Below are 25,088 nucleotides of genomic sequence, written 5' to 3' on the forward strand. Positions count from 1 at the left end.
ATACATGCATCGCGCGCGCGGGCAAAGGCATGCACAAACATTGACACGGAGACCACGCGAAACGTTGCACTAGCACTTTTCCTTGCCGCTATCAACGTCGATACGAAATTCCAGAATATTTCGGATGCCTAAACTTGTACGGGATGCATTATACAGGGTGTCCCGAAAATGTCTCGAAATCCGGAAATGGGAGGTTCCTGAGGTCGTTCGAAGCAACTTTTTCCTTTGCGAAAATTTTCTCCGAGGCTTCGTTCACGAGTTATTAACGAAAAACACTGACCAATAAGAGGCGAGCTCGGCTGGCGCGCGGCGGCCCAGCCAACGAGTGCACGAAGCCCGGTTCCGCTGATTGGCTCGGCCGTCTCGCGCCAAATGTCTCGCTTCTGATTGGTCACTGTTTTTCGTTAATAACTCGTAAACGAAGCCGCGGATTGCATTTTCGCTAAGAAAAAAGTTGCCTCAAATGACCTCAGGAATCCCCTACTTTCGGATTGCGAGACATTTTTGGGACAGCCTGTATGTATGTAGTATGCTGCGAGCAATAACAAGATTCTTCGAAGAAGCGTCTATGTCCGATAATAAAAAAAAGCAACGTGCAGAGATTGGAACGAACGTTAACCTCGCAGTGCGATAATAAAATATCCACGACTCGAGAGAAAGGTTCAAATTGAAACCGAAGACGCGAACACGAAGTTCGAGCTGCGATTTTCGACTTTGAAAAAATCGAATTCTTTCGTAACGTTCGAAGCCATCGGACGATAATAAATCGACGATCAAACTGTCTCGCGCATTCGAACTTTCTCGCGCCGATCGAAAATGCAACGCTCGACTTGTTCGATCGTAGAATCATAGAACGAGATCACATCGTGCACTCACCTTGATAATCTTATATTTCTTTTTGGTAGCCTGATTCAGGTCCTCGTGGACTTTGTCCAACAACCACAACAAGAATTCCTGAGCGTCGTGCTGCAAGTTTCCGCGGTACTGGCTACCGTACTTGTCGACGACACTCTTGAACGCGGTGCTCATCTCCGGATCGTACTGACAGCTCCATATAGCCTTCAACAGAAGGGCCAACTGTTCGGTGATCTCGCCTTTAGTCCCGTACTTCTTCGAGTTCAATTTGTTCCGTCTGGAGAGATCGACCTTGTATTGGTCCAGCACGAAGTACTCGGCGAGTATGTCCGTATGGGAGAGACACTGCAGCACGGCGTTCATGAAACACGTGTTACCGTGGTTGCGTAAACCTATGACCCCTGGCACACGGTCCGGCGGTATGTGCGCGGGCCTAGGCGGAGGGACCCTGATGTCCCCGGCACTGGACCCTAGATCGTCCCTATGGGAGGTTTTATGGTTTTGCGCGCCCACGTTGGACATGTGCTGAACCATCCTGTTGATGAACTTCCTCCAGGACGGCCTGCGGAACACTTTCTTCTCGGAGTATGTTTGCCCGTTGCTGTGCAGTCTGCCCATATGGGGCTGCTGCATGCTCTCGACTTGCTGCTGCATATTGTTTCGGTCCTTGTTGCCGCTCGTCCCGCCGCTGTTGTCTTTCGAGTCGCGGTTCTGTTTCGGACGTCGCCGTGACATCTTCGCGTTCTGAAACGGATTCCGCGGCAACGTGAAAGTACGCTTCAGCCGCGAAATGGACTCCCGTGTCTTCGCCTCGGACGGTTTAACCTCTTCCACGCCCAGCTCACCCTCCGACACCGATTTCATCACCGCACTATTGGCCTTCTCACCGTCCATCGCCGGCCACGGAAACAACCGTTCGAGCCTTCCGCCTGCCCACCTTGCTCCGTTCACATCACGACAGGATCCGTTGTTTCACGAGACACGATCGACACCACCGCGGGACACATCTAAACCATGCCGTGCCCGTCAACAACTGACCCGCGAAGAAAAAACGTCATACGCGTAACCCGCTCTCGTACGCTGCGACGGCCATTTGCCTTTTATCACTCACGGCACGGGCTTCCACGATTCCGATTCCGTGACGCCTCTGTCATAAACCACGTAAACTCCATTGATGGGGAGACGCGGATCCGCTTGTATTTCACGCCGCGCGACCTCTATCCCCTGTTCCGCCGTGGTGATTCGCTCTTGATACCGATGGTCGGTAATGCAGAGTGCGACATGATTTACCGTTGCTTCGTCACCTATTCAAAATCGATTGAACAATTCTCGACAGCGAATTTAATCGCACACGAAATATGTTTGCTGCGATATAACCATAGATGATACTTCGTCTGTGCTCGAACTGCTAGCCAAATTACCGACCATCGATTTTGGCTTACAGTTTGTACATTTTGCCGTTAACTCGAATGGCCGTCGTCTGTATATGCAGAATGCAGGGCCACTGAAAAACACTAATTGATAGGGCAAAAAACATTTAATCAGAGTGTATAGAATTGTTCATGAGAGTTTTCTGCATCGGTATCATGTAAGAAACATAGATAACAATACATAATTAATACAGTACATAAGCAGTACATAAGTACTGTACAGTACATAAGTACATTAGCAGTACATAATTAATTAACGTGATAGGTAATCAGACCTCAAAAGGCAATTTATTTTTTTCTAGCGTTGCCATTTGCTTTTTTTTTAAATATAATATCGATGCAACAAGTTCTTCTGTATAATACTATGCCCCTATTGCGAATAACCAAACATTATCTTTAAAAAAAGATGCAAAAAACGGGTTTAACGATAATACCCTTACGATTTTTTCTAATCTGGAAGTAGAGCGAACAAACCAGAGCGCGTCAATCATGTATAAATACATGATTTTATGACACACATCAAATCTCAGGTTATTTTAAAACAATGAGAGAGATGATCGGGTTATTTTAAAACCTTGACTCTAATTGTCAAGGTTATGTTAATAGACCACGAATGCAACTTATACCCCTTTCGAGTATGTTTGCGCCCATTTGTTAAACCCACTGATGAAATATTTCAATCGGCCAGCTTAGTACCAGCGAGAAACTGCTCGACACGGCGATAGCCCTCTATGAAGAGATGTTTGGATTAAACGAAGATAACCTAATACATTTGTAAGAAGATATGTAAACGAATATATAACTGCGACAGAAATGTTTCCAAAAAATATTTATAAAGTGACTTTATATAAATGAACGCGTATATGTTACATTTTTATGTAATAATTGTGTATTAGCCGTTTGAAATAGTGATATATGTATCTTGTACTGCACTTTTATATCTTGTGCTGAGAACGTGGTTGAGTGTGGTGATACATTTGCACTTTTAATTGCAGTTTTAATTTATTAAATTGTATTTACGATAATTAAACAGTAGTAACGATGGCGGAGTTCGCAGAAAAACGATGCGAGGATATAATCCCCGAATTAGAACAAATGGAGAAGATCAAATTGTTTGATAAAAGTGAAATTCGGTAACTATGAGAGGTTATCTTACAATACAGTTCATCTATGTTGTGTACTTAAAAATATTAACACAGATATTTTTATAGGGGCATCGCAAAAAAATTCAAAGAAAACGAATACAAGATTCAGCGACATTCCAAATGCAAAGAGGACTATTTACGATATATACAATATTTAATGGACCTTCTTAAATTGATCAAGCAACGTAGAGAGGTAAGAATTTTATATTTTTCAAGCATATTTTAAGAAAATCATAATCAATTTTATTTTATTAGAAATTCGGTATTCAACAAATGAAATCAGAAATCGATCACATCGTTATGAACAAAATGAATCATTTGTACAAAGAAGCAATATTTAAGTTTCAAGATGACATACGTTTTTGGATTGCTTATATAAAATTTTGTAAGCATGTTGTAAGTATCATTCCAAATAATAACAATTTGTCAATTCCATTTATTTTTTAACGAGTTAATAAGAATATGATATTTGTCAGCATTTTCAAAACAGCGTTAGTCACATATTAGGTAGAATGTTGCAAGTACATCAAGATAAACCAAAATGTTGGCATATTGCTGCCTTATGGGAGCTAGAAGAAAATAAAAACAAGCAGACGGCTCGTCAATTCCTGCTTAGAGGATTACATATACACCCAACTTCTCAATTATTATATACAGATGTTTTCAGGTAGACGTATCTAAATTTTCTCAATTTCTTAACGTTTGTAAATGAATTCTTATCAAAGATATATATGATTCAGATTAGAATTGGACGAGGCATTATCCGATGATCAAAAGAATGAAACTGTCAATGACCCAGCAGCTAATACAGTAACACAAGATGACATGTCTACAGGATTAAAAAGAGCAAATATTGTATATCAACAAGCATCAAAATGTATTAAGGATATTAAATTTATTGTGGAATTGCTCAACATTGCAAAGGAACGCAGTAACACAGAAAAGCTGCAAAATAAAATTATTAGGTAGGCAAAGAAAAATAATGCATCGATGGTGCATCCAAGTACATCATACAAATCCCTGTTACAGCAATATGATACAAGAATATGCTCATGAACCCCTAATGTGGGACACAATGGCAAGAAGAGAACTGGAAGGACTTGTTCAGCCTTCCCTGGATGATACTGTTATGGAAATTGATAGTTCGGAACAGATTTCGCTGAGAGATCGTATAACATCCTGCAATAAAGTATACCAGACGGCACTTAAAAGGATTAAAACCGATGAAATGTGGACATTGTACATAGAATGTCTACTAGAAATTAATCAGAAAGATAGATCATTACCCAATTTTAAAAAAAAATTATTAAAAATTGCATTTACTCAAGCTCACCAAGCAAAAAAATTGAAAGAAAAGTATTACTTGCATTGGGTTAGTAATATTTCTCAGTACTGTTTGTTATAATACTTAATAATATAAAGTACAATGATCTCTTTTGCAGGTTAATATGTTAAATGCTGAGCAAAAAGACGGAACTACAGAAAAAAAAGTAAAAGAAATTTTGTGTATGGCTACCGAAGCTATTCCAAATAGTGTAAGTTTATGGCATGCTAGGCTGAGGTATTTGTTAGCTTCTGAACTAGAAGAGGAAGCTGAAACTATTTTTCCAAAGGTATAGTATTCTTATAAAGTACTGTAAGGTACATATTAAATCTGCAAATTGGCATATATAACAACATATATATTAGGCAATTAAAACCCTTGGAGACAAATCACTACCTCTGTGGAAAATGAAGATATTACATATGCAAGCTAAAAGTCCTGAAAGAACAGAAGAAGTATTCCAAGCAGCTTTACGAGGACACCCAAGTGTAGCTCAAGAAATAAAACCAACTTACCTTGAATGGCTGGTTCTAACAAAAAGTGTGTACATGTAATCAAAGTATGGCTAGTGCTTTTATGTTACATCTAATGTTTGTTGTAGGCATACAAGCGGCGCGGAAAGTTTACGACGAGCTCTGTCTACAACCACCGTTTAGCATCGAAATGCATAAAAAGATGGCAGAACTAGAATTAATGCAACCTGAAATGTCGTTGAAATGCTTCAGAAAATGCCATGATATGACAACATTACAGTTCGGCAAAAATAACACAAACGTTTGGATAGATTACATTAAATTCGAAATGAAATACGGTGATCCAGCGAAAGTTGGAGACCTGCATAGAAGAGCTGTAAAGACATTAGAACCGGGATTAACGGATTCTTTTATTTCAGAATACAGTTTGATGAAAGCCGATCCAGATTCTTTAAACATAGATACGTAAGTATCGACAAAATACCGTGAAACGTGTAGGGCAAATATATCAGTGAGTGACACAATGAACGAAAACATTTTGTACGTTCCAGCAGAACTCTGACCAGTGTGCGTACATAAACATTATACAGATTCAAGCGGTATTTCCTTTTCCATCCGCGTGAGAACAATATTACGGTCCGTTTCGTTAGGTAATCGTGTTCTATCCCCGGTTTTCAATGTGGCTCTCATGTCTAAACACATCACATCCGTTGATAACGAGTGTTCTTTGTCATCCAGATTGCTTTCAATTTTTAGAAGTAAACTTTCGAGATTGTTATACGCTTCTCTGAAGAAAAAAAGCAAAATACAAATATAAAATAGAATAACTGAAAGAAAACGGTTATTGTATATCCATCCTGTTGTTGTGTCCATCTAACGCATTTTTCGAATGCTCAATCCAAAACAATCGTATGATGTATTAAAAACTTTTGGCAAATGTGTGCACGTACTTGGAGTCGTGGATAACTTTTTTCAAATCTTTTTCAGTCTGTCGCAACTGTAGAACTTCATCTTTCAAACCGCCGTCTACTTCGTCGCGACAGAGTTCAAAGCCAGGACGATAAGTGCGATTCTCTAATCTTGTTTCTGCGCATTTTATTGAGTCAGTCTTATGTAAAAGTGCATCCTCTAGTCGTACAATTTCTTTCTGCATGATCTCCATTTCTTTTTGTATCTGTAAATTATAATTAGATGTACCTCTGTATCAATTGCTTCATCGTCAGCCTATTCCTAAGTAAATGTGACTGTCGCGTGTACCTTAAGCTTTTGCCATTCCAGTTCATTACGACCTTTCTGTGTCTGGTATATTCGTTTCCGTAAACTAAAATCTGTTACATCCTGTTGAGCCTTTACATCGTTTCGTGCGCGTTCTCGCATAACGTTCATAGACTCGCGGAAATTGTACACGTCGTTCAACTCGTTGTCGGCTAGCATTTTGGAGTGTTGACAGTGCTCCATCCAAGTTTCATAAGATATTGTACTGCAAAAACGATGCTACTATATTATATTTACTTTGTCATGCATAGAGGTTAACTCAGTGCATCGATGAATTACATTCTTTATTGTCACTATTTATTATTCACATAATCTTACCCTTTTGGAACTCTTAACGCATTTGGTTTATAACTGATGTTCGCACATGTACGATCCAAACTTAGGTTTTCTTTATCTATTTTTATAGTCTCATCCTTGTCCTCGACTTCTAATGCCATTTTAAATGTAACTTCCTCTAGTCGATTTAGTTTCTCCCATGCAGCTTGGATTCTATGAAAGATACAATACAAAATATTTACAGTCTCCTATATATTAACACTTCCACGACCGTGCCAGATACCTCAAAAATTTTCTAGAATTAAAGTATTTCATTCAATTAAACAAAAATTACGAAGCAAACTTGTATGGCATCGATTATTTCTTCAACAGTCGTACCTCTTACAAATCTTAATAAAATTAAGCAGTCATTTTTAATTAGACGTGGAAGATTTCCCTAATCGGTCATCAATCGATTGAATTTAAAATGGGGAGATCTCTCCATTCGGTTGGCTAAGTGTTAATATCATACCTCTGAGTCAATGATTGTTTCACATTCTCTATAACACAAAGTTCCTTTTTCAATTCTGTATCAGCTTCATCGTATGTAAGCTCTGTTCCTCTACGACAGTCTCTCATTGAAATACATTGCGCTGTTACTTGTAAAGGATAATTTATAATTTCTAGTTCCTTCTCTGCATCAGCCTTCTCATCTTTCAGAAGACGAGTCTCCGACAACAATTTGTCTAAGAGATTTTGAAGCACTTCTCTCCATCTTGATAATTCTGTTACCCTAAGAATATAAAAAATTGCGTATTCTATTTTTTAAGTATAATCCAAGGTATCAATTACCTGTCGGCAAGACGAGCATTGTTCATATATGTATCCCATATAGTCTTTACCATTGTATCCGATTGAATAATTTTCCCCGAATTTCTCAATGCAAATGCTTCTGCACTTCTGAAATCTGCATTTTGCTGAAGGTCCCATTGTTTAGCATACCAATCGGCTAAACCTATTTTATGGAATTGAAATTTTATGAAATATTAGCTTCGGACAATGCCGCAAATGGATAATAATAATTACCGATATGTGGAAGTGGTTTTTCATATGTGACCACAGATCTGTTAGCCATGATTCTCAAAAAATTTAATTCGGACGATTACTATGTATAAAAAAAAGTACGGAAGAAATACTGTCCTGACAGTGACAATGAGATTGTTACAGCTACTGCCTGTTACCCAAGCAACCAAAGTAACTCGTATAGTATATGCATACTGAATTAAATATTGATTTAATAATGTTTATTCCAATTTATTTAATTATCGTCTGCATACAATAAAAATTAACTGTTAATAGTTAATTAACAAAATAAATCACGTATTTTTTTATCCTATTGCTTCCAAATACGGTCGTTTACGAAAATATTGGAAAACTTTTTAAAGTGGAATATCTTCTTAAAATTGAACCAATAAGCAACTTGAATTTTTTTTAGTTGATAGGACTTGTCTATGACTAAAATTGTTTTTGAAAATTGCAATTGATTGGGATAATAAAAAAATTTTTAACTGACGTTTTTTCAATCTTATAACGAAGCTATTAATGCAAATTTAAAAAATGCGTTTTGTAGATCTCGGTCACTTGTACATAAGAATACTTCAATACTTACAAATGTATCCCAATATTTTTGTAGGTCGCAATAAAGTAGGTAAAGTTATTACATACGTGATAAAGCGCGATCAACGTAAATAAGTAAGATAAAAAAAAGAATTTGCTGAGATAAAGTGTGAATATTTTTATGTTTTGTTATTTTTTAGTTTGAAATTAATTTGAAATGTAAAATTTCATTCGCGCGATATTGAATTAATCTATGTAAAGTGCCAGTAATAACGAGAGATAGTGATTCTTGATATTAAATAATACGCAGAAATATCTCTTGAAGATATTCAATAGTTAATACAAGTGAATAATTCAATAATATGTAACAAAATGATAATCTGAATATCCCCGGTTGTTTTACACGTTACATCGCCGATTGGCTATTCGCATCTAAGAAAGAAGATAAGGGAAAAGATACATATTCATTTATTTCCACAAATTGACCGGTCAGTCTTTGCTTGTTAATTTTATATTTTTCAATAATTTCATCAATTTCGTTATGCGATTAAATGATACGTAAACGTTATCTGATACTACAGAAACAGCTATACCCCTAATTCTTGCGTTACATATACGAGCTAGAGGATTGAAAATCTCGGAAGGTTCACAAAATATATATTTTGTACTACTAAATAAATATTTGGTGCACACTATTGTGCACCAAAAGATTTAATACAAACAGTAATGGGTCCTACTGCTGCACACCTCCAGATTGCAGTTTGATCCGTTAGCGAGGTTGAATATGGAAAATTTCTTTGCTCTAATTGGCTGACAATTCACTGCTGAGATAGGATCCACTGCGGATTGGTTGCCCAGTAAAATCGTGGGGATGGCGCGCCAGCTTAGGGAGTAAGAAAAGCGTGGAGGAGTAGGTCCCATTACTGTACCATACGAATACAGGGTGATTCACGCAACTTGCACACCTCTGTAACTTTCAAAATATGCGTTGTATTCAAAAGTTTTGTATATAAAAATTAGATGGTTTATAAAGGTATATGTATGTAATGTAATAATTCTTAGATTTGTTTCTTTTTCTTTTCAAAATGGAGTACTATATTTTTATGGCAAAACATGGAAGAATGTCGAATTCTGAATAAAAAATCATTGACTTCCGTTAGCGTTTCCGTTAGCGTTAGTAGTTACGCTTTATTTTTTGAAAATTTTCTTCGCGTAATATCAAGTTGGAGATTCAACTTTATCACAGATTTCCGCAGATCAGCGAAAACTGAAGAAAATTGTCAAAAAACGAAATGAAATCACTAGGTTTAGGTCAATAAGTTTTTATTCAGGATTCGATATATTTTGATATCAAAAATATTAGCGTTTCATTTAAGAAAAGAAAGTTGACCTTAAAATCTCCGAGACGCCTTCACCTAGAAAAAAAAAAAATACGCGCGCGCTGCATAATGTACTCCTATAAACTATGCAACTTTTGTATAGAAAATTTTTTCCTCAGAGAACAAATCTTCTGTAAATATAGCGGCCCATAAATTACAACTTCTTCTCTGAGATGTTAAATAATAATAGTAAATGCATCGTTATCCATGTTCAAATTCACAGGAACCAAATGACATACAAAATACGTTACCGGAAATTCCAGGTTTTAGAACGGTTAAAAAGAAGACGTTATAATATAATTCTTTCAGCCACGAAATTGTTCGACGAAATAAAAATAAAATTTTAGAATTGCTGCGAGCAAGATAAGTTTTAATCAGTGTTTAAAGTGTAAGCAAAAATTTTGAATTATATGACGCTTGGTGAAGAGTGGAGGGAGTGAGACCAGTGATCCTCGTATCCCGCGTTTATACATATTGGAAGTTCCTACTCCGACACGTCTGCGCAAGAAGTTTGTATTGCAATTTGCCATTCCGGACTGTTTACGGGACTGCGAGGGGAAACAATTTATAAGATAAGCGGTTACAAACAATTCAAATAAGTCTTACGATTTGCATTATCGTTTAAAACGATTTTAGCAGGAAAAAGTGGAATTTTGTGGGTGGCTGGAATAGCATGCGAAGGTTGAGCATGAAGAGTAAACGTAGGAAGTCCGAAACTACCAGCGAGGAAGGTTCGGTAGAAAATGGCGTCAGTCGGTTAACGACAAACGATAGTGTTGAGATGAAGAAAGGCAAAGATGATGAAGAAACCGCGGACTCGCCGCGCAGAAGTTCAACCAAAAAGCGAAACTCTCGCAGCAGGCACAGTCTGAAAGGAATCGACGATAACGTCGCCAAAGCTGATGAAGACGATTCTCAAGGAAACGTCACCGAAGAAGATGAAAACAAGAATACCGGGAAGGGTGGAGCGAATAAGCGTCTGAAAAAAGAGGATTCTAGAGCGTCCTCCTCAATAAAGCAGGATGGAAATGATAAGAAAGAATACGAGGTTTGTTTTCGTTTTTCATGCCTTTCGCGCTTATCGATATATGTGTACGTTCTAACGTGTTTTTTACGCGGCAACCGAAGACCGCGTCGAAAGACCAATGATGCTTTATGCGACCGTTGAAAAAACAAGCATTTCTCTGATAATAGCTATACGCGTGTAATGAACATTATTGAAACATTTATTAATTTATTTATAAGACTGAAAAATAAAAGTTTTGTTTTTATTAATAGGTTTTAATGAATTTAATAATTTACAGGGGCATATCATTTTTATAATTTTTAACATAAAATATATATATTCGTTGAATAGGTAGAAAAAATTGTTGGACAACGTGTGGTTAAGAGCAGACGTCAATTTTTGGTCAGGTGGATGGGATATGATGAAAATTCAGACACTTGGGAACAAGAGAAGGATTTGAATTGTCCAGAGCTGATCGAAGAGTTCTTGGCTGAGGATTTAGAGAATGTGGAAGACAAATCCAAGAAGTCTGAAGAGTCGAAAATAGGAAAAACTAAATCTCCAAAAATGGACAAAAAATCTAAGAAACCTAAAGTTAATGCAAAGCAGCAGGGAATAAAAAATGGTAGATTTTTCTTTTCTACGAATACTTAAAAGTTATCGTGAATCGATTGAATTGTTTTTTTTTTAACAAATTTCAGACAAAGAGATTATGTCAAACGAAGGAAAGAATGATAAAGACGACCAGAAAGAGTTTGAAGTTGAAAAAATTATAGAAGTGCATTTTAAGAAAAACAAGACCAAAGAGTTTTTAATTCGTTGGAAAGGTTTCTCACAAGCAGATGATACATGGGAACCAGAAGAGAACTTGAATTGTCCTGAACTCATCGATAAGTTTATGCAAAAAGTAGAGAAGGCTAAAACTGCCGATGTTCGCGAACTCAGGGCAAATCGTCCTCATACAAAACGATACACATTAACTACACATGAACATGGACGAAGATTGTCACGTCGAAATATGGATAAGCAAAGGTAATTTGTTTTCTTTATTATTTTCATGATTTCTTCCTTTTGTACCTCTTAATTTATGTTTATTTTCTTTTTATAGAGCTACGTATCATGAATGTGATGAATAAATAATCTCAAACATGTCAAGACACAGACAGAATCTGTAGTGTTATAAAAAAAAAAGTAATACTTCTACAAAACAGTAAATATAAGTGACTTTCTACCTTGTACAATTTTCAAGTAAGATTAGTATTTTAAATGTAATAGTTTGTGTGTGTCTTAAGTACATATTATATCGCTTTGTTGCAATGTCAACTTTGAAACAAGGATGCTTTATTTGCTTTTTTTGAATTTTATAAAACGTATAATGCTGTTTATAAAAATTGATATAAGTTACACATTGTTTACAGTTTTCATACTATTTCTTAGTAATTTTTTAAACAAATATTTTCATTTATCATCTTGAAACATACTGAAAGAAGAAAATGTTTCAAATTGTATAATGTTCTTTTATTTGAGTGTAATGCGTATATTAGAGATTAGAAAAGTTTTAAAACTGATACTTTATTCTCATGTAAAGTATATTACTTGATTAATTTGAAAAAGGAGTTCGTATTTACTAGTTCTCTGTAACTAGATTAAGGTGTGCAATGTATGACATAATTTGTAATTCAATAGAAGGTTATAATAAAATCATCTCTACTCTGTAACCAGTATAAGTACATAGTTCGGAATCATACAAATGTTTATTATTTAGTTTCACTATCTTTGATGTGATGTTATAGAAATTATGATAATACATATTTATAAACAGTGCCATTACAAACAAAAGGAAAGCTAGAGATAAGTGAGTCTCGAATGTTTCGATTTCTAATCAGGATATTATTTTGATTGATATATAAAAGTTACATTTTTGGAAGTGTTAAAGCGTGAAGATTATACTTTAATGGTAACTCTATTACTTTAAATAATACTGATACGAACATGTATGTGTGTACCAAGTGGAAATACATTTACTGTTTTATGAATGCACAATGAACAACATAATGGCTTGTTTCAATATGAAGCTACAATAAAGATTCAAACCTCGAATAACGTTACTACTACATTCAAAAACATTTATTCATATCAATATTGACGATTTATCGGGTAAAAAGGTACGCCTATACCTACGTTTAGTTTTAAGTAATGTTTGCTGAAGGATAAGATACAAATTGTTTTTATTATCTATAACTCTAATCTCTATTCATGGACTTTTAGTATGTAATAATAAATGTACGTAGCTGCATAAATAAATATTGTGAATAACTTATGTTGATACACAAAAATATGTTATTTTTTGTTAATTAAATTTTGCAATAATTCTGTAGCATTTCATGTCGCATAACGGTGGTGAAAACGGTAATAAAAGTTTATTACACGTGTATAGGTGAGCATCAACATTGCATTAGGACAAAAATTATTTTAAATACTAATGAATGTACGATTATAGCGTAGAACTCAAAAGAACAGGAATGGAGGTATATAAAACCAGAAGAAAGTATTATAAACTTGATAATGAGTCGGAAACTTTTGCGGGCTACTTGTGGACAATATTGATACCAATACTCATAATCTTGCTTCTAATAATTTTGTGCATATTCTGTTACCGATATATGTATGGAAGAATAATTTCTAGTTGTAAAAGGTTTAATATCATTTCATTTACACACATACAGCACGTCTATATTTTTTTTTACTATATTTATGTCTATATTCAGTTATTGGTGCAATCCTAAAATTACATTAACAAAGGTGTCTTACACGGCAAAGCAAGGAAAGAAATATTGATGACAGTGTGCCCATATTGAATGAAGACAAGAACGAATTATATATGAAACCACGGTTTCTATGTCTTAACGAATGTAAAATTTCAAGGTTCAAAAGATCTAATAGTCAAAGAAATAGACAATATGAAAATAGGGATTATGAATTAAAGACTATTTTGCCGGTAACGAATTAAATTGTTTAAAATGCTATTTTCTATTATTTAAAAAATCTATTATCTTATTTCATGGAACGATACGAATATATTAACACCAAAAAATACTAAATTTTGTAAACAGGAAAAAGAAAAACTACTCGACTCTAGTGGAAATAAAATTGAAAGCATCAGTGATAACGCAGATTTGAGGAAACGATTATCATTAAAAATGTCTGTTGCATCCTTCTTATCATCTACCACGAGATGTAAGATGACAGATAATAAAACATTGAACAAATGGGATATTACAGATTTAGAACAGAATAAAGACAATGAAACAAATACTACAAGTATAACACTTTTTGATTACAAGGTATACACTTACTTTTCATAATAGTATTTTTGTTTTATTACATTTTAATGACGTTTCTTTCTAGAATGACAAAAGCATTTGCTTCTCAGACACAGATTTAAAGCTATTGATGAAACCAGTATTTACAAACACATCTGAAATAAAAAAGCACGCTGAGAAAGTGTTATTTTTTGAATGTAATTCGGGAATCATTGATAATTATTACAAAAAACATGTCGATACTGGTTCTAAATCAATTGAACTTAAATTTCAAGATACAGACTCATTTAATGATGACATACGTAGAAGTGGAATTTCAAATTCTAGGTCAAATAATACAATCTGTTCTTTTACATCTAAAACTTGTGATTCGAAATATTTTTCGGATTCTATAATAAGCAAGCTGGACTGTTTTCCAAATTTAAAGCTGAAAAATCTGCAGAGGTTTTTATGAAATTATAAATATCAAATTATAATGAAATGATTCTTGAATATTATTTTGTGTTGTATATATTTTTAGGTCGATAAATCTATCTACGGCATCAAGTATGTCTACTGCAAGTATTGTAAAAAATGAGTATCCAAACATCAATGAAGCAATCATAAAGAATGATTCGCGTATATTGCATATAAAATCAAATCAAAATTCTGTATACACCACAGATGAACATGATTTAAACTCAACGAAACAATTACAAGATACTGAATCAGAAATTAGATTATACGAGTATGTTAAACAGTTAAAGAGAATGAAGTCATCGGTAGATATACAATTGAATTGTTTAAAGAAAAGGGAGAGTACTAGGAGAAAATCAAAATCGGACGAAAATGTTACTTATGGGCTAGTATTTCCGACAGTAAGAAGTAATATAAAAAATTGTTTTTCACCTAGAAATTACTCCCTATTAACAGAAAATCTAGTTCATATCAATGAAGGTACTGAAACAACAGTAAACCAACAATTAGAAATAAATGAAACTTATGACGAACTAGGTATGCTGTTTTCTCAATATTTGAAGCATCAAGTTCAATTGTGTAAAAAAAGAGTGTGTCCTCTTTCGAGACATTTAAAGCAAAAATTCAAACACAGTACAAGACAATGCCAAAGAAAGTTTAATTATCATCAAATATATCCTTATGATCAAAGACCTGCATGCAATAGTGGAAATGTGTGCACAGACACATACGATGAATTAAAATTAATGTGCAAATCACCTTCGAAGAGACGGGATATTTATCAATGCATGTTCAAAAGGAGGAAAGAATTTTTACATCAACCATGCTCTGCACCCATCCAAAATTTTGCAATAACAAAATAGTTTTTAACATTAAAGTAATTGAATATTAAATATACAAATTGGTATTTCTTACAGATCACATTTTTTATTTTCCTTTAGTATCCTCAATTTCTTAAACATAATTTTTCTGTTGTAATGATACAGCAAACAAATAGCCATATGTATGTTTAAACAAAATTATTTTATTTAATTAATTACATACGTTCGCTCCTTTTAACTTCTTTTACTTGAAGACCTAAAAAGAACCAATGTATTGTTAAACAACAAATAAAGGTTTTAAGTATAGTACAATATAGAATGATTGAATTGTATTAGATTGAACACAAATAGATAAATACCTGGAGGTAAAGATTGCTTTAATTTTTCTGCCTTCTCTTTATCTGTAATTACCAGGGTGTATAAAAATCTAGAGCAACGAACCTTGAACTTGACATTGTCAGCATTCTTCTTGATTTTTACAGCTACATAATAGTAACAGATAATATATCAGATATACATACAAATAATTAAGATGATACGCTATAACTACTTACATTTTGCATCTTTCCTCCTGGCTTTCAAGAGAAAGTCCTTGATCTCTTTGATTTCACGTGGCTGTAATAAGATTTTAAATTTAACACAAGTCCATACTAATTAATCATAAAAATATAAACAATTCCATTTGAATGAGCAATTAAATTGGTAAACTTGTCAACAAATTTGTCATTACTTTAAGGTTAAGTTATTTCATTTGCATGTACTTATTATAACACATTACGAATTTGCTAAAACCAATAATCTTAGAATACGAAATACAATAAAATAGTATCTAAAATAGAATATGTTAAGGTATTGATGTCAACTAATACTCACCATTATGAATTGAAGTAGTGCAAACTGGGCTACCTGGAAGATTGAAGAAAAAAAATAAATATTACTAAATTGAAAAAATATTTATATTAAATATTAAAGAATACTGCAGTGTAACGCACGTAAGTAGTTCGGAATCGAAATAAAAAGGGATTTTTCTATCAATTATGGATTTTGTAAAATGATCTGATAAAACAACACGTACCCTGTTAAGTTACCACCGGAAAAAGAGATGTCGCGTCAAATCAGCAACAGAAACTTCGAACAATTTGTACTCCTACTTTATGAAATTATAATTATGTAAATATTTTGTGTAATAATGTTAAATTACTTATTAAATCTTCTTATACCGATATCACACATTAATGCATTGATTCATTGCATTATTTTCAAGTAAAACTTAAATCGTATCATAAAGAATTTGTTTGGAACAGCTCTGGCGCCATCTATGGCAACGTGTACAATATGTACAGTACGACTAAGCTATATTATATGCAAAATAAATAAAATTTCGTACTTGTTCAATACTTTAAAATTCAAGGAACATAATTATGTTTATATATACTTTATACTTTCTCTCTCGAAGGAATAAGGATTACGATCCAGCAAGAATATAGAAATATTAATTTCATATTTCTGATAATATAAATATTATCAGAAAATATGTGTGTGTGAAACATTAATAATAAAACAAGAAATATATTATTTTCAAAAAGTTTGCTTACTCCGACGTGTATTTGTTTATTGAGCTGAATAATCATTGAATGTATGTGACATATAAACATACTGGCCGTAGAAATTACATACATGCACTGTTTAAATGTGGCGGCACGTCTATTCGCGATGTATATGTATGTTCATATATGCATACGGAGATAAACATCCGTGTGTTGGTGCGTTTCGTCAGTCATCTTTCTAGTGTTTGCAAAGGATTGCGACGACAGAAATTAATTCACGAACAACGCGTTCACGGTTGGTTTTACCATCTACACTAGAATTTTTCGTTTCGTAGTCGAGTAACGTGATAAGTTGCTTCGCTGTGGGATAGCTTCGAGACTTCGATAACAAATGGATAGCCCATTACCGCATATTTTAGAAAGCGCTGAATGTGATGGTTCGGGCAAACCGAAAGACAGGTTAGTGAATCTTCTGGATCAAATCGAAGAGCATGTAGAACAGCTGAGGAAGGATGCTTCTCGACTCGAAGAAGAGAAAGACATTCTCCTGACTACTTTAGACACCTTGAAGAACAATGAAATCCTGAGTGCATTGCAAGAGAGTAAGTGTTTGTATCATCTTATCTAGAATCTAGACTCTAGAAACTTCATTGACAATATTCGTGATACTTTTCGAATGATTTCGTTTATAGCTTGTTAAATTTCAAACTTCTGATGTCACAATTAGTGCTATTGTCTTATTGATAGTATAGAATAATTTATATTTACATGTAGATACATTGTCTAATCATTATGCATTAACAAATACTAAATTCAATTTCAATATTAATTTTCAACCTAGCCGATAGAGAGGATATTTTGAGGTATGCAGAGAGATTGACTATGAGATGTCTGACAGTCGATGTTTTGGTGACGGTTCAGCGAGATCAAATTCAGCAAGAAGCATTACATCAGGTATGGACGATTTGTGTTTTACTCACAGGTTATCGGTTGACTCCAACTAACATAGACTAATTTTAGGTGAATGACCTGATCGATAACTTAATAATTGGTCTCCGAGACGATCCAACTATGACTCGACAACGTTGTACATCCTTTATGAATGCTTGTTCTTCGCATGGTAGTGGACTGCCAGACAAAACCTTTGAGACTGCTATTCTTGGATGTACTGTAGAGGATCAAAAACGGATAAAAAAGAGATTGCAGGGTTTATTGGATTATATTGATAAGATGCATACGATTCAACTACTTTGAAGGCATTCTTTAAACAATGTGTTTTGATAAGGCAGCAGATAAGTTTTCAAATGAGCAATTAATTCGTATTAATTGTTCTAATAGGAGGTTTGAGAATATAAAAGCTAAATAAACCAGGGTGCTTGATGGAAATTCAGTGGTGATGTTTTATGGTAAATGTAGAGGACGTCATTATTTAAGAGACATGTAAACTATGTCTTCTCCACGCATACCATGATTTTCTATAATATTCAAGCCATTGTTAACTCAGCTTCTGCCCAATTTATATTTGCATATTGTAGTAGGGTGTAGTGACAAAACTGCTATCAAATTTCATGACTATTCTGACGTTTATTTGAAAACTTTTCAATGAGTATTTGTGATATTACAATTCATGAAGTTATGGTCAAATGAATAGCTTTCTTACAAAATGAATGTACTGCAATATTTGCAGAGAATAATGTTTGATATCAGAATGATCTTAATTATTTGTTATTAGTAAATTGGAAATATATTTATACCTTTTGTTAAATTCTAAAATGGTGATACACACATTAGTAGAGTTACGTTCAATTTAATCTTTGTGTGGATATCGTAAATGTGTGACTGCTGGTTGGTCATGTCAATATACCCTTGTTATAACAATCTTTTTTATTACTTAAAATTATTTGTGCTTCCTATTGTTAAGAGAACTCTTACAAAAGTGTTTAAAGAAATTTAATAAAATTTCTACACTATGCTTGCTTTAAACTTGTTTAATTTCTAATAAAAACTAAAGTATATCTAATTATTATAGCATTGTAGATAAAACTATTAAATTGAACAATTTACTGCATAATAATACGATCAGGAAAATGAATGAGGATTTTATGTACAATGGACATGGTTTTAATGAAATGTTTAGTTTGGTTAACGGATGACATAATTGTTCTTTTTTTTTTATTTTATACTATGTACCTAAATAGTTTACTGTTAAAATTAGTGACAGACCATGTTATTCGTATAATCTTTGTTCACTTATTTTTATAATTTTAGTTAAAGTATATTTCTTGCCTGGTACATTCTTTCAGTTTTAGCATAAGTTTAAAGTTCAGAATTAGTGTAGAATACATTTTCTTGTGTGATTCAAATAAAAGAAATAAAGTATTGTCTATAATTGAAACAGGCCAGCATTTATTAAAATTTACAGAACTTATTATACTCTTATGTTCTCGAAGGTGTTGGTTGAAACAAACTCTCTAAAAATTGTGTAACATCTCATTTCTATTTATTTCTCGCTGTTACCATTCATGAAAAATTGGTTTCTGTCAATATAAGATTCTTTCTCTTATAACGTAGAATATTTGGTTAGCCATTATATTGATATCTGTTTACATATAAATTAACTTCTATAAAAAATCAAAACGATTTAAAAACATCTTTTAATATTTGAACATATTTTTAGCGAAGAATTTTACCACACACGTATATATATATATTATATTACCTACACTGATCACTTGTTACAATTACATTGACTCAACATGCATAAAAAAGAGAAAACACTGTACTTTTCGTTAACCTCGGTCTTTTACATATACAAATAATATATTTATTTTATTCGAATATTAAATGTCTCTGCAAAATTGGCTTAAACGATTACGATACTTACGTATGCTTCAGATTGAAGTGGAGATTAACGTTAAAACTATTTACACAGTGCACTTATTATAATAGCGTCGGTGAGTTAAAAGAAATTCATTGTTTTTATATAAAAAATTGTTTATATATAAAATGTTACTTTCATCATCGTGCGAATATTTAAAATTTTTATATTTTTATTGTTCTCAGAAAATTGTTCTAATTGTTATAAATTATCGTTTCGAATTTCTCAGCTTACCGCCACTAAATGCGATTTAATAACACTGTCTCGCACAGTTTTGGTGTCTCAATAATTAGTAGAAGATTATTAGAGATCTCGACACTCTATACAAATATGAAAATCGTTTTTTCCATTCAACTTGTTTTTAAAAATTAAAGTTCACGAAAAGTGATGATGACGATGGAGAAAAACAGTTCCGAGTCGGTATTCAGCGCATGAAAATCTATACAAAAATTATCTATTGATCATTGGAACACGAAATGTGCTGAACAGTGTAATCATTCGAACCATACAGTACGTTCAGCTGCACCTACATGATCAATTGTAATTGTCAAAGCTCATGTAGGTTCATATCCATCGCTCATAAATATGAATATCAGTCTGTACACGGTTAGAGATTAGTTCGTAAACAGCTTTTCACGTATTTATCCACGCAAAGACTAAAGCAGCCTACAGGCGTTTTTCACGAAATTCCTCTTCTTATGGTTTTTTGCCTTGGTTCCTGGCCGCAAAACAATCGTACCATTTCCCGTACTTCGACCGCATATAGATCCATTGGGACTAAAAGCACCTAGAACACAGTATACACATATATTTATATTTATATTTTCATAAACCGAGAAGCATTTTCATAAACATCGATTGGACCCGCTTTGAAATAATAGTTACAGTGGGAGAAATTAATATTTATACATTACTTATCCCTCGCAGTCGACTGCCGTTAGCATTTTTAATATAACAAGAAAAAAAAAGTTATTTTCATAAGCTCACACTATAATAAACCTGAACTCTCTCTTGTCAAGTAATTTGATACAAATGATTTTCAATATTTTGAAACAGTATTAACGCTGCAACTACTGTTACTAGTTAACTTCATAGTCCTCTGAACAGTGCGCTGCTATTTTTCATACTAATCAATTGCAGAAAATTGTTAATCTTCTCTTAGATGCAGTACGATCATTAAAATATTCTTGATCTGCTTCCACTGATAAAAGTGTTATCGGTTGATAGAGTAAACTAGCAGTGTACAAATACTTTTTTTATCTCGCCATGTACAATGTTTCATAGATATACGTAATTTTTTTCTGTGGTTATTGTTTTATTCCATACAATACCAGAAGTATTCGTCGAAGCAGTCGGGGCGTTCCTACATTTTTAAATCTTACTTGACTTAACCGATAGTTTCTTTAGTTCATGGCATGATCCAGTTGGAGAGCAGTGTATATCGTGCATTTTTCGTGCAGTACTTTTATTTAGTACAAAGCACTGGACCTACTTTATAGTTCTAGTATTACATGCACCACGTAGATTGTTACATATTCAAAATACGAATAACGAATAATTTACACGAAACATATACGTGAAAATGTACAACGGTATGGAAAAAAGTATGGGACCTTAACGTATTTTATAACAAATACTAAATGTGATAGAGAAGTGAGAGAGAAAGAAGAGAACAGAGAGGGAGAGAGAGAGAGAGAGAGAGAGCGGGAAAAAGTCGCAAAGCCGTAGTGCTTATATTAGACGAATGTTAACGTGTGTTTAATTGATGTACTTTAGATTATCCGTGTAGATTGTAAACCTTGAGACAGCTACTTGTATAATTTTTATTGTTTATGAATAAAACGGTTCTTACATTATATCGTGCGGCAATATTTTGTCTTATTTTCTATTCCTACGAATACTCTTTCAATCAAGATTTATTTGTTATTTTTTCTTTTCACCTACAGAATTGTGTTCCCATACTTTTACAGCAAATACGCGGTTCTGGATTTCACAGTGGTCCGATCATTCTTCATAGAAAAATGTATGATAGCGTTCAGAAAGAATCCACGATAAAAATTAGACAATTCTATTCGGAACATTTGCGTCGAATCTCAGTTCAATCGGTTCATCGAAGCAGGTACAGGGTGTCCCAAAAATGTCTCGCAATCCGAAAGTAGGGGATTCCTGAGGTGATTTGAAGCAACTTTTTCCTTAGCGAAAATGCAATCCGCAGCTTCGTTAATGAGTTATTAACGAAAAATAGTGACCAATCAGAGGCGAGATCATTTGGCGCGAGACGGCCGAGCCAATGAGCGGAACCGGGCTCCGTGCACTCGTTGGCTGAGCCGCCGCGCGCCAGCCGAGCTCGCCTCTTATTGGTCAGTGTTTTCCGTTAATAACTCGTAAACGAAGCCTCGGGGAAAATTTTCGCGAAGGAAAAAGTTGCTTCAAATGGCCTCAGGAACCTCCCATTTCCGGATTACGAGACATTTTCAGGACACCCTGTATATCTGCAGAGTGCCATAGTTTCGGCGATCCTGTAATTTTCTGAAGGATATTTTTAGCGAGTCTAGCTCAAGCATAGCTCCGAAACGTTCTCGTAACTAAAAAGATACATAAATTATTACATTAAAGATCGTTAAAGATAATTAAGATATCAAAGAATAATCGTACATGAAAATGTTTTCCTTTCGAGCACGCTCAAGATTCGAACCATATATAGAATTTTGAAGAGCCGGGCCCGGTAAGTTGCTCAAGACACGCTCGAGTACGAAGTTAATTGGTCTCTTCTTAGCGATCAGGTTAACGTAGAAAGCGAAAAAGTTCTTTCTCCCTTTGGGCGATGTCCGGCAGCCAATGGAAAATGTTATTCGGCCGTTGCGTCTGTGTTCAGGCGTACAGACGGGACCCGAACACCTGGGCGTTATTCAAGAATCGAGATCGATGGTGGTAGTCACGCGATCAGAGAAGATGTTGTACTTGGACACCGTGCAGAGGTGGGCGCTCGCGGCTCTCGCACTTAAACAAACCCGACAGTTATTGATCTTCGATGTTCGCGATCTTCTAGAGACCCCCCGACGCCTCGCGAAATACATACGGCTGTAACAACGAAACGAGCTGCAGCTTTATGGTATTTCTGATCGACTTTTGAAACGCCACCGGAAACCGGAAACTCCGAGCGGCACGAAACATGTTCGTTAAACCGTGAAATTATAAAGGGTGTTCGAGAAATTTCGGGCGAAGAATTAACGGTCTCGCCGCGCCGGCGAGAACTAATTGCGTTCAGTTTCAAAATCTGCGATGTAGATGTCATTAGATGTGTGCGATTGTAGTCTGCTTCGATACGTTGTTCCAGTGACACTGTTTTCCTAGATCGGTTCTTTAGCAGACCGTTCGCTCTCACTTTCGGCCATCGACGCGATTTCTAGGTAATATAATTCCTCGTATCAGGCTATTTAAATGCAAAAAGAATCGCATCAACGTCGTGTATTAGCGAGTGCAATGACGATCTATCTTTTGCTCTTGATATATATATAGAGGTGCGAAAACAGTTTAACCGGATCGATGAGACATTTTATCTAGCAGGGAGAGTAATCGCCTGCGAGCCGATCGAAAAATCCTGTCTCCGATCCCGTCACCCTGTATACACCTGTCCAGTAGGTTCATTGAATCCGTCCCTGCTCGAGGCGAAACAGAACCCGCTGATCTATATACACGCACCTGCACACGCGCGACCGCGTGGGTCAAATACTGACCGGGGCAGACAACCGGCGAATCTGGGCCAACGCTTAACTAACCCTTATCTTATCGTAGCTAACCTGGCCGGCCCTTCGAGTTCGTCCAACCGTTCACCCTTGGCTGAAACGTTCGACCGATAGGGCTAACCTATTTTCTCGATTTCTCGCCCCGGTCATACTTTGGCCAAATGTTACGTCGTCAACGGTGCAGCAACTCGATTAATATTTCAATATACAGGGTGTCCCAAAAATGTCTCGTAATCCGAAAGTGGCGGGTTCCTCGGGTCATTCGAAGCAACTTTTTCCTTTACAAACATTTTCTCCGTGGCACCGTTAACCGAGTTATTAACGAAAAACAGTGACCAATGAGAGGCGAGCTCGGCTGGCGCGAGGCGACCGAGCTAATGAGCGGAACTGGGCTTCGCGCACTGGTTGGTTGGGCCGCCTCGCGTCAGCCGTGCTCGATTCTTATTGGTCACTGTTTTTCGTTGATAACTCGTTAACGGTGTCTCGGAGAACATTTTTGTAAAGGAAGAAGTTGCTTCGAATGATCCGAGGAACCCGCCATTTCCGGATTGCGAGACATTTTTGGGACACCCTGTGTTTAACACTAGAACTACCGAGCCCTAAACTTGACTCGTGTATATTATTTCATAACAATGCCGAAACTGGATTTACTTAATAATACAATATATTAATATATGCTTCAATAAAGAAGTGTACCTGAAAATTTCGTCTGGAAATATTTTTATAGTGACAGGAACTGTAAAAGAAAAGATCAGTAACCAGTCGTTTCGACTGTTTTGTTAATTCCAGTGTTAATACAAATTCGGAAGCGATGGATATCATATTAAACCAACGATCAAAGTAATTGTTATCAAGTAAATATAACCAATAATAGTTAAACGCTTCCATTTTCCGATTCGGCAAAAGTGTGGATTAAATATGCGCATCGCGCGCGAGTGTTCGTAGTTTATAGCTTTCTGAAAATTCTTCCGACCCTTGAACGTGCATAAAGATGTCGATCCGTAATCTTTGTAGTACAGCGCTGACGACATACTCGGTAGAAGCATGGATAGGGGAGAATCGAGACGAGCTGTGCGGCTACAAGCGTGCCTATCCGGCACGGTTAATACATTATGCATCATCTCCACGGATGAGTTTCCAAGAAAGTGTACTGTTCTTTTCGCACAGCCATTACCGTCTTAAACGACTGGTGAACGGCTAGGTCGGATCGACCACGTGTGAACTGGCGTCAGACTACATATTGTTTCCCTGGGGCTGTTACAAATTTGTTGCGGTAGCACTCGATGCTCGGTGTCGCCGCGTCAGCCGTAATTAAATTCCGTGTAATCTGATACCGCGGACTTTATTCCGCAGAGGGAGTCTGTTTCGATTTGTGCAGCGAGTACGCGCGCGGCTCCGGCTCGAATTACGGGCCGCTGTCGACTGTTCGAATTTGTCGAATTTGTCATTGTCGACAAAATGCAGCTGTCGATCTTGCAGCGGCGAATAGTATTCGGCGCGAGACTCGATTCTCGCGACAACGGATCCTCGACTAAAAATATTTTATTCATTATTTTCG

At 35.4% G+C, this 25,088-nt stretch overlaps 8 protein-coding genes across 12 annotated transcripts in view; 4 read left to right on the plus strand and 4 right to left on the minus strand.

Moving 5' to 3' along the window:
• Nucleotides 1-1,987, minus strand: part of LOC117220704 (ubiquitin carboxyl-terminal hydrolase 31) — a 48,880-nt gene extending 46,893 nt beyond the window's left edge. Inside the window, exon 1 of the mRNA XM_076528643.1 lies at nucleotides 877-1,987. Coding sequence (XP_076384758.1) covers nucleotides 877-1,749 — 873 coding nt within the window. The 5' untranslated portion in view covers nucleotides 1,750-1,987. The remainder of the gene's footprint in view (nucleotides 1-876) is intronic.
• A 1,037-nt stretch (nucleotides 1,988-3,024) lies between these two features.
• On the plus strand, nucleotides 3,025-7,424 carry LOC117224339 (U3 small nucleolar RNA-associated protein 6 homolog). 2 transcript variants are annotated; one of them, XM_033477197.2, is made up of 10 exons: nucleotides 3,025-3,418; nucleotides 3,497-3,623; nucleotides 3,686-3,826; nucleotides 3,907-4,097; nucleotides 4,171-4,395; nucleotides 4,460-4,802; nucleotides 4,873-5,043; nucleotides 5,120-5,294; nucleotides 5,356-5,692; nucleotides 6,215-7,424. In XM_033477197.2, exons 1-10 carry the CDS (start codon nucleotides 3,327-3,329, stop codon nucleotides 6,228-6,230), a joined length of 1,818 nt encoding a protein of 605 aa, XP_033333088.2. In that variant the 5' UTR covers nucleotides 3,025-3,326; the 3' UTR covers nucleotides 6,231-7,424. The 2 variants fall into 2 exon arrangements, with proteins under 2 accessions (XP_033333088.2, XP_033333079.2); XM_033477188.2 differs by lacking the exon at nucleotides 6,215-7,424 and adding an exon at nucleotides 5,782-6,065.
• LOC117224351 (tektin-B1) lies at nucleotides 5,618-7,979 on the minus strand. Its single transcript, XM_033477210.2, has 7 exons — nucleotides 7,844-7,979; nucleotides 7,610-7,772; nucleotides 7,290-7,550; nucleotides 6,821-6,991; nucleotides 6,485-6,707; nucleotides 6,178-6,401; nucleotides 5,618-6,014 (listed from the first exon to the last, which is right to left on the minus strand). The coding sequence occupies exons 1-7, from the start codon at nucleotides 7,890-7,892 to the stop codon at nucleotides 5,810-5,812; spliced, it is 1,296 nt and encodes a 431-aa protein (XP_033333101.1). The 5' UTR covers nucleotides 7,893-7,979; the 3' UTR covers nucleotides 5,618-5,809.
• A 2,242-nt stretch (nucleotides 7,980-10,221) lies between these two features.
• Nucleotides 10,222-13,079, plus strand: LOC117224363 (uncharacterized). The gene is made up of 4 exons (XM_033477235.2): nucleotides 10,222-10,801; nucleotides 11,111-11,384; nucleotides 11,461-11,791; nucleotides 11,868-13,079. The coding sequence occupies exons 1-4, from the start codon at nucleotides 10,427-10,429 to the stop codon at nucleotides 11,893-11,895; spliced, it is 1,008 nt and encodes a 335-aa protein (XP_033333126.1). The 5' UTR covers nucleotides 10,222-10,426; the 3' UTR covers nucleotides 11,896-13,079.
• Nucleotides 13,062-15,454, plus strand: LOC117224357 (uncharacterized). Of its 2 annotated transcripts, none has more exons than XM_076528681.1 (5): nucleotides 13,062-13,196; nucleotides 13,260-13,757; nucleotides 13,873-14,103; nucleotides 14,168-14,526; nucleotides 14,603-15,454. In XM_076528681.1, exons 2-5 carry the CDS (start codon nucleotides 13,641-13,643, stop codon nucleotides 15,399-15,401), a joined length of 1,506 nt encoding a protein of 501 aa, XP_076384796.1. In that variant the 5' UTR covers nucleotides 13,062-13,196; nucleotides 13,260-13,640; the 3' UTR covers nucleotides 15,402-15,454. The 2 variants fall into 2 exon arrangements, with proteins under 2 accessions (XP_076384796.1, XP_076384791.1); XM_076528676.1 differs by lacking the exon at nucleotides 13,062-13,196 and having other exon boundaries at nucleotides 13,226-13,454; nucleotides 13,528-13,757.
• RpL38 (ribosomal protein L38) lies at nucleotides 15,446-16,560 on the minus strand. Of its 2 annotated transcripts, none has more exons than XM_033477248.2 (5): nucleotides 16,435-16,560; nucleotides 16,233-16,265; nucleotides 15,914-15,974; nucleotides 15,719-15,841; nucleotides 15,446-15,615 (listed from the first exon to the last, which is right to left on the minus strand). In XM_033477248.2, the coding sequence occupies exons 2-5, from the start codon at nucleotides 16,233-16,235 to the stop codon at nucleotides 15,575-15,577; spliced, it is 228 nt and encodes a 75-aa protein (XP_033333139.1). In that variant the 5' UTR covers nucleotides 16,236-16,265; nucleotides 16,435-16,560; the 3' UTR covers nucleotides 15,446-15,574. The 2 variants fall into 2 exon arrangements, with proteins under 2 accessions (XP_033333139.1, XP_033333147.1); XM_033477256.2 differs by having other exon boundaries at nucleotides 16,352-16,453.
• A 566-nt stretch (nucleotides 16,561-17,126) lies between these two features.
• LOC117224391 (BAG family molecular chaperone regulator 2) lies at nucleotides 17,127-21,640 on the plus strand. Its single transcript, XM_033477303.2, has 3 exons — nucleotides 17,127-17,508; nucleotides 17,748-17,860; nucleotides 17,927-21,640. Exons 1-3 carry the CDS (start codon nucleotides 17,298-17,300, stop codon nucleotides 18,158-18,160), a joined length of 558 nt encoding a protein of 185 aa, XP_033333194.1. The 5' UTR covers nucleotides 17,127-17,297; the 3' UTR covers nucleotides 18,161-21,640.
• The window catches only part of Rab23 (RAS oncogene family member Rab23), a 32,856-nt gene continuing 27,152 nt past the window's right edge, over nucleotides 19,385-25,088 (minus strand). For both annotated transcript variants that reach the window (XM_033477270.2, XM_076528727.1), the window contains exon 6: nucleotides 19,385-20,571. In XM_033477270.2, coding sequence (XP_033333161.1) covers nucleotides 20,441-20,571 — 131 coding nt within the window. In that variant the 3' untranslated portion in view covers nucleotides 19,385-20,440. The remainder of the gene's footprint in view (nucleotides 20,572-25,088) is intronic.

The sequence above is a fragment of the Megalopta genalis genome, chromosome 1 (genome assembly GCF_051020955.1).
Source record: "Megalopta genalis isolate 19385.01 chromosome 1, iyMegGena1_principal, whole genome shotgun sequence".
In the NCBI taxonomy this organism is placed as follows: Eukaryota; Metazoa; Arthropoda; class Insecta; order Hymenoptera; family Halictidae; genus Megalopta; species Megalopta genalis.